This window comes from Bidens hawaiensis, unplaced genomic scaffold (assembly GCF_021521415.1).
Source record: "Bidens hawaiensis isolate Kalapana, Puna unplaced genomic scaffold, B.hawaiensis_p1.1 tig00016869_1, whole genome shotgun sequence".
Taxonomy (NCBI): Eukaryota; Viridiplantae; Streptophyta; class Magnoliopsida; order Asterales; family Asteraceae; genus Bidens; species Bidens hawaiensis.
In genome coordinates this window covers 424445-435001 of record NW_027492559.1, presented here as the reverse complement: position 1 = coordinate 435001, position 10557 = coordinate 424445, and the positions used below count along the sequence as shown (strand labels likewise).

The window sequence follows — 10557 nt, the reverse complement described above, 5'->3', positions numbered from 1 at the left end:
TCTACTAAGGATAATGTATCCAAATATGTAATAGTGAGGTTTAGTGGTATGCGATAACAGTGATTATGTAAATGAGAATGGAATGAACACCGTGATTTGTTGCAAGGAAAAAACCCTTGATCAGTTTACACGAAGCTGCTGAACTATGGGAAACACATGGGTTTGGTTGTTGGCTTCAAACTTCATGAGGCTGGTCAAACTTTGGAGCAATCGCCTATGTTCAACCTTGAAGCTTCCAAGCGTTTCTCGGATTCTGTTCATGCAATGGAATGGCTCACTTACCTCTACGTGGGTGAAGTTTCATCTTGTTTCGGAAAACCTCTTTCCGTTTTGCAGGGTTTAAAGCCGGCTGGGCTTGATGTGAAAGTTTGCTCTGAGGTGCTTGAGGCGTTATCCAAGAAGCGTTCTCGCTCAGGTGACAGTGAAGAGACTTTTCCCGGAGATAGTAGTGGGTCTCATGCGGCTAGTCTCGAAGGTTCAGCTGTTTTTGGTGATTTGAAAGCAAGGAAATCGAAGAAAGGCAAGAGTGGTGAGGCTAGTACTTCAAAGCCCGTTTCTGATGTTTAAACATTTAATTCGTAGCTATCTTAGCACTTTGAACAATGTTATGTATCTTAAACAATTTAGGTTTTAGCATGAAACCCTTAAGGTTGCAGCTGGTCATGAGCTGGTTAAAGGGGAAGGTGGACGTCCAAGTGACAACGAGGGTTCCGAATCATCATAATCCAGCCTTATCCTTATCCCTTTTTCTCTTTCTTGGCTCACGTGCTGGTTAAGAAGAGATCTTAGTTGTAAGAAATGCCGTGATACTCCTTCCAGCGTCAAGTCGACGCGCTCCGGGGTGTTTGTGACTCCTGCATGAGGATAAGGAACTCCGGATCGTGAAGAGGTTGGAGTTCAAAAAGGTGAAAATTCGAGGAACAAAGGTACCATCGGAGTTCCTCCCGGGGGTGGAAAAAGGTGCGGTTGCAGCCGGAGTTTGCTGGCTAGCACTTGGCGTCGATGTTCTTGACGCTTGATCGACTTCATCGGGAGATTCACCTTCTGACATGATGATTTTAGTGAAAATGGAGCTACACTACTGGTCTTTAAGATAAAGTAACCGGCGTAGCCCCACGGTGGGCGCCAACTTGTTGCTACAACAATTATAAGACCAATGATAGTGAATGGACTGGTTAGGCTAACAGGCTTCAAGGGTTCCGGTTAACCTAACGTAAGTCGTCGTGTCCCTCTACGTTTGCAAAACGTAGAAAGAGGTTCACTAGTTTAGTTGTTATCGTTATTGTTCACTAAGGATCCAAGACCGAGATGTTGGAACCGGTTTTTGGATGTGAGTTCTTAGTGAAGCTATGATGTTTTTGGAGTAAGAAAGAAGCAAGCAAAGTACAAGCTTCTTAAGGAAGAAAAGAAGATCAGAGAGTATATGTTAACTCTCAGATCTGGTGTGTTCTTGTTATGGCTGAGTTATGTCCTTTTATAGGGAAAGGGATGCAAGCCTTTTGTCTGATGGATAAACTAATGAACCTCCAGTTTGGTAGAGGGTTGACCATTTTATGGGCGGGAAGCTTTTGACCTTTGGTTAACGATATATAATAATAATACTTTTTTGAGTGTGTCCCCTCTTTTGAGGGATGATGTGAACAGTGCTTTGACGTGGTACTGTTGCACGCTTTTACTGTTCACGTACTTGTTTTCCTTATTTGGGCGGGAAAACTAACCTTCTAACCTTCTAACCTTTTTAGCGTTAACGTGTGAAAGCCATTTTACCAGACTTTGGGCTACCCCCGTCATCAACCACATGCTTGGAGCTTCCAGTAGCGAACTTTAAGGTAGACCAAGTCATAAAGTCGTTATACCTAGCTAACACATCACCATTCAAATACAATCATTAGTAAACAAATAATACCGAGAATCCTCGATCCTTTATAACTTGAAACATATCTCAAGGATAATCTATCCTTAAGACAGTCAAGGATAATGGATCCTCAGCATAAAATTCATGCCCTAACAGCAATTGATAATTAATTGTAATCAAGTTTTTCACTTCTTAATAACCTATTACCTTTTTAGATATTAATTATTTTTAAGAAATATCCATACTTGGTGTCGCAAACATATGATTGGTCTAGTGGGAAGTGGCGGGCTATGGTGGTGTCACGTCATATTAAAATATGTAAAATTGTTTGGTGTAGTTGGGAATTTATATTTTGGTTTAGCTACAATGTCGTAACCCGATACCAACCATATTTGCGTCGACTGGCACTCGGATCGTGCTGGTTTTACCAACCGACCATGCACCATCTTATATGTTTTGCTATCATAAGTTATACAAATATCAACACTATTCTATTCTATGCGATTACCTTCTACGATTTATCGTCATGACCATTTCAAATTTAAGGCCAAATTCGCGTCGTTGTACCACCGTGACATGGCAGTTTTATTACCAAGTTGAAATTGATATATAAAAAAAATGTAATTTATCAATAAGAAAAAAGGTACTATAAGAGAGACCTACAGTGTAATGAAAATAACTCAAAACTCTGTTTTATTTTACAGTTTTACTGAAACCCTAGCTCTTGCAACACATTTGACGCCACCACCTCTGTTCTCTCAGCTGTGTTCGTTGTAAACCCTAACATTAATCTAATCTGGTTGGTATGGATTCTAACCCTAAATCTATTTAATTTGCAACAATCACAAATTGTTTCGACTAATTGATGATACAAAGAAGCATTTTATTTTATTAAAATCATCAAATTTGTGTCTAGATTTGCACTTATCATTCCGCATCCTACACTATTTACTAGTCTAACTTGAATCATGTTGTTAAAAGTTGTTTGTTTGTTTGTTTGTTTTAATAGATAGACTGGGAACATGAACAATCAATAATATGGATACCAAAATTACAGGCGCCAAAATTAAAACTACAACAACACCATACGACTTGTGCTACGCGTTACATGGATTGACTGATGTGCAGAAGTCTGATATCAGGGATATGGGATTTCAATCTGTAATATCCTTTAGCATAAAAAGCGTACCAACGGGCTGGTTGTTGCTCAACTATGATCATAAAAGGAACGAGTTAAACGTTGGCACCCATGTAATTGAAATTACACCTTCCAAGGTTCGTGATGTTTTGGGACTGCCTATGGGGAAAATTCCCGTATATGAAAAGAAATTCGCGAGAAAAGAGGATGCGGTTAGAATTAAATGGAGGAAACAGTCCTTTCCTTATCCTGCTGTAATATTTGTTAAACATGTCATTGAAATGCTTCAATCATATACGGGAGGTGGAACACTTTTCAAGCTTAACTTTCTTGTTCTCTTCAACTCTATCGTGGGTGGGACAAACAAGAGTGCAACCGTGAATCAACAGTTTCTTTCGTCAATAAAAAATGAAGATGACATCTGCAACATGGAGTGGTGCAGTTATATCGTAACTTGCTTGAAGAGAAGTAAAGAGGAATGGAGTGGTAAAGAGCCCTATAATGGCCCCTTGACTTTTCTTGCGGTATGTTTGTTTACTGTTCGTATATGTAAGTTGCTTCTTAACATGAATAAAGTAATATGGTGTTTATAACACAACAGGTACTATACGCACACGAGCAACAACTGAGACGTGCTCCTGACAAGATAATAACTCCTGCTATACGATATGTTACGACTGGTTTTTTGGTTGATCTGGTGGGTTCTATGCATGTTGACGGACCGTGTTTGAATGATAGCAATCAAGAAGACAGTCAATTGACTAGAAATGGTGAAGCTGAAGTTAAATTACAGGCTCATATTGAATCTTCTGAAGGTCAAAATGATGAAGATCAAACTGCGCTTGACCAAAATGCAAGTGTAGTGCAAGAAAAGGAAGATGGAGTGCAACATCAAACTGTAAACGTACCTCAAGACGAGGAAGACGAAGATCAGTTTCAGCCATCTATTCCTGATCCCGTATTGAACCTAAAGTCAGCCGTCGGCCCACTGTGTGCTCAATCACCATCTGGATTATCTGCTAATCTAGTCCATTGTAACCGACTTGAACTGCCTAGACATAAGAAGGTAAGTCATGCATTACACACTATTTAATGTTGTAATCTTATAACATTTTCTACCTTGTAAATGCTTAAACACCAATACAGTTTCAACAACTCAAAGTAAACTAAATAAAATGATGAAATTTCAAATTATACTTTGTATGTAGGCTAACAGGTATTGTTTTATTTTTGTAGTTACAAGATGATGATGTGGTTATGTTAGAACCCAAGCAAGAGAAACCTGAGTTGGTTGAAAATGAGTCTCATATGTCTGATTCTGTATGTATCTCCCTACTTCTTAGTTATGTCACATTTCTACGATTAATATTGGAAAATGAAATGTATCCCCAAATGGACAAAAAACTTTGTGATTTGGCTTTTTTTGTTAGTTTCTTTAATAAACATTCCAAAGCGTGCCTAAATAAAGTAAGTGCTTAATAAGTTTTGGGTCAAAACTGGCGGTCTTGTTAGATATGGTTATAAATTTAAGTACATTTAAGTTTAACCCATGTGTAATTAGGTAACTTTCTTTTACTAAGTTCTAAGATTGCAATTACATATATTAGTTATTACAAAGTTAAAAGAATATAGCAAACTTAAATTCTCATACAACCCATCTGACCCTCTAACTTTGCATAGGTGGAAATGTTCTCACCCGGTCAAAGTGGCATAGTTTGTGTTAGGCTACAAAGTTAAGCAGAGTCATCATCATCATCATCATCATCATCATCGTACTCAGTATATCCCACCAATAGCAATGCTATGGTAGGGTCTGAGGAGGGTAAGATGTAGACAGCCTTACCTCTATCCCATAGGGATAGAGAGGCTCCTTCCGGTGAGACCCCCGGCTCGATAGTAGTTTTGCATCAAGCCTTGGACACAAGGCACATAGCACTCAATCATCTGGACATTTGGCACATAGCACTCAATCATCGGGACATAAGGCACATAGCAGAGTGTTGCAAACATTCTTAAAGCCATTTTGGAGAAACACAGTGACATTGCTGCCAACTGCTTATTAAAAACAGATTCCATGAGATCATCAATCCTTGAGGCTGTTTGTGAAGTTGCCATGCGGATTCAAGCCAATGATGTTAGTGAGAGAGTGGAAGATTTAGAGAGGCTGGTGTTGGATGCAAAGGCGGTCAACATTGATGTGTCATGGCTTGAAGCTCACATTCAGAGAAGGAAGGACAGTGAAATGTATAGTTTGCTTATGAAAAAGAAAGGAGACCACCTTTTGGCTAAAAACGCTGCAGAGATCAATCTGAGAAACAGACAAGTAGAGCTTGCGGCTGCAGTAGAACGGTCTAGGGAGGCTAAAAGGTGTGTGCAAGTGCTGCATCTTGTTGGAAAAAATCTAACTAAAAACTTCTTTGAATCAAAAGCCAAAATGGACTCACGGGTGATGGACCCGATTGTATAGGCCATGCTATGGTTTGGTTTGGTGTGTAGTTATTGCAGAATTATCTTGGCTAACCGAGTATTTTGGTCAAATGGGATTGTTAAACCGAGAGAGAGAGAGATGTATGACCAGCATACTTCATCTTTTTTTAGAACTGATTGTGAGCTCAAAAGAAAGAAAATTATGATTTATGGGGTGGGTACAAGTTGCTTAAATGTTTGTCATGAGTTGATCATGATATTGTTTGTGATTTCCATTATGCGTATTTATAACCAAAAAACAAAATTTCCTGATTCGCAATGTACTCGTGTTTCAGTCTTGTCAATTATAGCTTTTGGATTTATGTTTTAACTTGCTAAGAATAATCGGTTTCGATTAACTAGTTAATAATCAGTTGGAGTACAAAAATGTATAACTGATTAACTAGTTAACATTCTGTTGGAGTACAAAAATGTATAACTGGTTTCTCCAATACCGGTTATTAACCGGCTAGGATTTGCGACTATATAATTGTTGGGTGGGCTTCTACCTAAAAGCTAGCAGCCTAGCACTATCTTATTGCTCATAGAGTCATATCACGTCTAACAGGTCATACGTTGGTAAACCCCGAGAATAATTAGTATTGGTCCATGTACTCATGTTATACTAAAATTTTCATATCAAAAACTTACTCTTGAAAATGTAGTTTTCCTGAATTAGCATAAAATTACTTTCTATCACACGAACTTGTCTTCATAATCATGTTTGTTTTGTGTTTTTATGTCGTTATATCTTAATATAAGCATTGGTAAGACATTTTATCCATCCCGCAACTCTATCCTCTAATTTTCTCTCCACACTGTTCCCATTCTTTCTATCTCGTAACGTACTCTGTATTCTTCATATCAACATCATATTATTTTTTCCCATCTTAAACATAAAAAATACGTTCACTTTTTATCCTACACATCCCAAAACCATTTTTCATTTAATTTATTCAAATAAATATTATTAACAAAAGATAATAATAATAATAATAATAATAATAATATTTTCTTATCATTTAAATAATTAATAATAATATTAATATAATAAATTAATAATGAGTACTCGCCTCTCTAATTCTGCTCCCCATCCATTTCCTATCTCTCTTATCTTATGGCTACTCCTTCACGTGATAATCCCGTTAGTCCAAAACATCTTCTACTCTTATTTTATACTTCATTTAATACCGAGAGGATGGAATGTCAAGATTAATTATCCCAACGACCCTAACTAGCGGTGTCATTCGTGTCGGGTTGAAATGTGCAACCAGAACCTGATCCATATTATTATTCGTGCCAAATGTATCAAATGTGCAACCATGGTCTGAACCCATCCTTAAAACACCTATGGTTATAGTGAACGAGCAAATGAAATAAAAACATCGCCACGGCAATGGAAGAGGCTTGGTGCCTATCACTCTTAACTCTAATCAAGTTTTCTCATGAAGAACTTAAGTGTAACGCATAACCCGCAACTTTCTGGATATCCACATTGTACTATTGACCCATGATGAGGCTTCCGAGGCACACAAATTCATAATAGTAGTTTTGTTTCTCATCGGCTTCTTGTTGGGCCTTATCATGCTTACGGATAAAAACTAAAAATTTTCAAATATGTTTTATTTTTATTTAATTTTTTGAGACTTCGACTTTCTTATGTGTTACCACCGCACTCTTCAATTTGAAGGGTTCCGTTGCCCCACCCTAGACAGATTATGTTGTCTTAACCGGCACATACTGGCTTCAGAGTTTGGCTTGAGGTTCCTCAGGAAACCGTACCGCCGACTGCCACTTGACAGTCATTGTGTCACCACAAGAGCATAACTCTATGACGTAACACACGGTGAGACTAAAATTGTGTGGGTTCGGGATTTGAACAGACGACCTCGCAAGGTCTGGCTCAAATTCTTCATTACCAATATCCACCCAAATTGTCACAAATGATGATCAAACTTGAGTCTTCATTAAAGAACCAAGCTTCCTACCATTAGACCACAAATGTGCCAGAAAATAATGGCGGGCGTGTTAATATTGCCCAATGGACTTCTTTTACTCAAGAAAATAATAAACGAATATATAAACTAAAATAATAAAATAACTATTTTATGAGCGGTAGTGTAATACACTAATACTTCTACGGTGAATCTTTGGTAGTAGAGGTAATTTTGATTTCCAATACTTACATTAACTTTAATTGGGTTTAAATATAGAAAAGAAAATATGAAGTAAAAAAATCTGAAAGGGTGAAAAACCGTTTTGGCATATAGTGGTAGGAAAGTATTGAGTTTTTAGTGAGACTCAAGTTTGATATTAAATGTGTCGGTTTTGGTGAATTATGATAATGAATGATTTAAGCCGGGTCTTGTGAGGTTGTCAGCTTAAATCTTGAACCCACCCGTCACCGTGTGTTACACTAGAGAGTCCTGTTCACAACGACCGGCAAGTGGCAGCCGGCCTTATGGTTCCTTACGGAACGCCGAATCCAGACTCTGAAGCTAACATAGGCCCGGTTAAAACAACATATTTTGGGCATGAGTGGGACAACGAGGTTGTCCAATTTAGAGAGTGCTATGAATTAAACGCAAAAAAATCAACATTCTAAAAAAAATAAAAAAACATTGTATGTATAGGAAATAATTGTGACATACATACAATAAAGTTGGCATAACATCGTCCGGATCACACTATATTTAAGTTGTTTTTCAGGCAATTTGATTATCAAACTAAACTTATAAAATGTTGTCAGCTGGTTCATCATCATCATCACGAGTACTTAATGAGCTGGAAATGGAGCTGATGGACGCCGGGATGAAGCTGCTATTACATCTGCCATTTTCAAGGGACCAAGACGTGCTAATTGTGAGAATCAATTAGAGTAATTATGTAATTATATCATAGAGTAATTATGTAGTGCAGATGGGCCAGCCTGGTAGTGAGATTCTCGAGATCGGCTCGTTAAAACCTCGAATCAAGCCAAGCTCGAGGCTTTACTTGTCTGGCTCGCGAACCTAAATGAGCCTAATGTTTATATAATTTTTATTTAACATACTATATATGTTTTTGTTTTTCTAGTAGTTATTAACATATAAATAGTAATGATAAAAATAAGTAAATAATTTATATTATGTTATTTATATAAATTATAATTAAAAAATAATAATAAATAATAAACAATTCGAGCACGAGCCGGGCTCGGGCATCGGAAATAGAACTCGAAATGAATCGTTTATCTCATATCGTATGCTACACTACTCATTTCGATTGATTACCTTATTTGAAAGTTCAAATCAGCATTCATGATTGGTATATAACATTAGTGATGTTTTAACTGAATTATGTGTAATTGGTATTGCAGATAGATAATCGATTAAGGATAATATGTCAAGAAATTGATAATTGAGAATTATTGTGTTATTCTTTGGTAACTGTCAAATACAACCACGAAGGGTTATATAACCCTTTGGTGAAGATAAGATTATCCAATCAACATGATTCTGATTGGTATAACCTAAATATTATAATGTCACGATAATAAACAAATAAACTATACAAATACATAATAAATATAATTAATCTAGCTTATATAATCTAATCTAATATCCTCCCGTAAGCTAGATTGGTGCCACCTTCATAAGATTTTTAAGGCGTAGGAAGTCCTTTGGTTGAAGTGTTTTGGTTAATATATCCGCCACTTGATCTTTAGTTGTGCAAAATTGAACTTCAATGTCTTGACTCTTCACTAGGTCTCTAATAAAGTGATATTTTACTCTTATATGTTTGCTTTTCCCATGATACATAGGTTATTTGGCAAGGCAGGTTGTGGATTTGTTATCACAGAACATTTTTGTAGGTTGGTCATCATCAAGTTCAAGTTCTCTTAATATTCCTTTGATCCATAAAGCTTGACAGTCTGCTAGGGAAAATGCTATATATTCCGCTTCATTTGATGAGAGTGCTACCTCCTTTTGTTTCTTTGATTGCCATGATATTATTCCTGAACCCAAGTGAAATGCATATCCAGATGTACTTTTACTGTCATCAAGATTTCCCATATAATCGCTGTCACTAAACCCAATTAGTTGTCCATTCCCTTTTGTGTAGGAGATCCCATGATTCAAAATGCCTTTTATGCAACGTAATACTCTTTTCCTAGCTTCCCAATGTGTTTTTGTAGGTTCTTCCATAAAACGACTCACTTTACTTACGGCATACATTATATCAGGTCTTGTGTTGGTAAGATACATAAGACTTACCACTAAGCTTCTATAAAGATTAGGATCAATCAAATCTTCCGGATCATCCTTGAATAATTTTAACCTGTACTCCATTGGTGTAATAGCAGATTTGCAATCAACCATGTTGAATTTTTCTAATAGATTTAGGGCATACTTTTGTTGTGAAATGCTAATTGTATTCTCATTATGAGAGACTTCCATTCCCAAGAAGTAATATAAGACACCCATATCAGTCATTTCAAATTCGGCCTTCATGTCATCTTTGAAAAGGCAAATTTCTTTCAAGGAATTACTTGCTATAATTAACTCATCTACATAAAGACACACTAGTAGTCTAGTATTATTGTTGAATTTCTAGAATAATGTGTGTTCAAATGTGCACTTGTTGAAGCCGTGTTTTTTAAAGTATGCATCGATTCTACTATACCAAGCTCTTGGTGCTTGTTTTAATCCGTAAAGGGCTTTCTTCAATAGGCATACCCTATGTTCCTGGCCTTGTTCAATATACCCACCAGTTTGATCAATATATACTTTTTCATTTAGATTTCCATTCAGAAATGCTGATTTTATATCCATTTGGTGCATGCACCATCCATGTTAAGCAGCCAATGCAATAATTAATCTTACGGTTTCAAAACGAATAACCGGAGCAAACACTTCTTGATAGTCAATTCCGTACTTTTGTTTGTACCCCTTAACTAATAATCTGGCTTTGTATTTATCAACTTCACCCTTTTCATTGTACTTAGTTTTGTAGATCCATTTAACTCCTATAGGTTTGTGTCCTTGTGGCAACTCTACTAAGTCCCAAGTATTATTTTTGTTAATGGAATCCATTTCGCTATCCATTGCTAATCTCC

General features: G+C 36.8%; 1 protein-coding gene and 1 pseudogene across 1 annotated transcript; one reads left to right on the top strand and one right to left on the bottom strand.

Moving 5' to 3' along the window:
• Positions 1-3058: 3058 nt before the first annotated feature.
• Positions 3059-4499, top strand: LOC143552433 (uncharacterized). Its single transcript, XM_077042659.1, has 2 exons — positions 3059-3517; positions 3595-4499. The coding sequence occupies exons 1-2, from the start codon at positions 3155-3157 to the stop codon at positions 4084-4086; spliced, it is 855 nt and encodes a 284-aa protein (XP_076898774.1). The 5' UTR covers positions 3059-3154; the 3' UTR covers positions 4087-4499.
• A 4763-nt stretch (positions 4500-9262) lies between these two features.
• Positions 9263-9820, bottom strand: LOC143552441 (secreted RxLR effector protein 161 pseudogene; annotated as a pseudogene).
• Between the last annotated feature and the right edge of the window lie 737 nt (positions 9821-10557).

Bases quoted from the DNA above. Each gene is read 5' to 3' on its own strand.
- LOC143552433 (XM_077042659.1), top strand. From the start codon at position 3,155: ATGGGGAAAATTCCCGTATATGAAAAGAAATTCGCGAGAAAAGAGGAT. The intron at 3,518-3,594 runs GTATGTTTGTTT...ATAACACAACAG, and splicing joins GCCCCTTGACTTTTCTTGCG to GTACTATACGCACACGAGCA.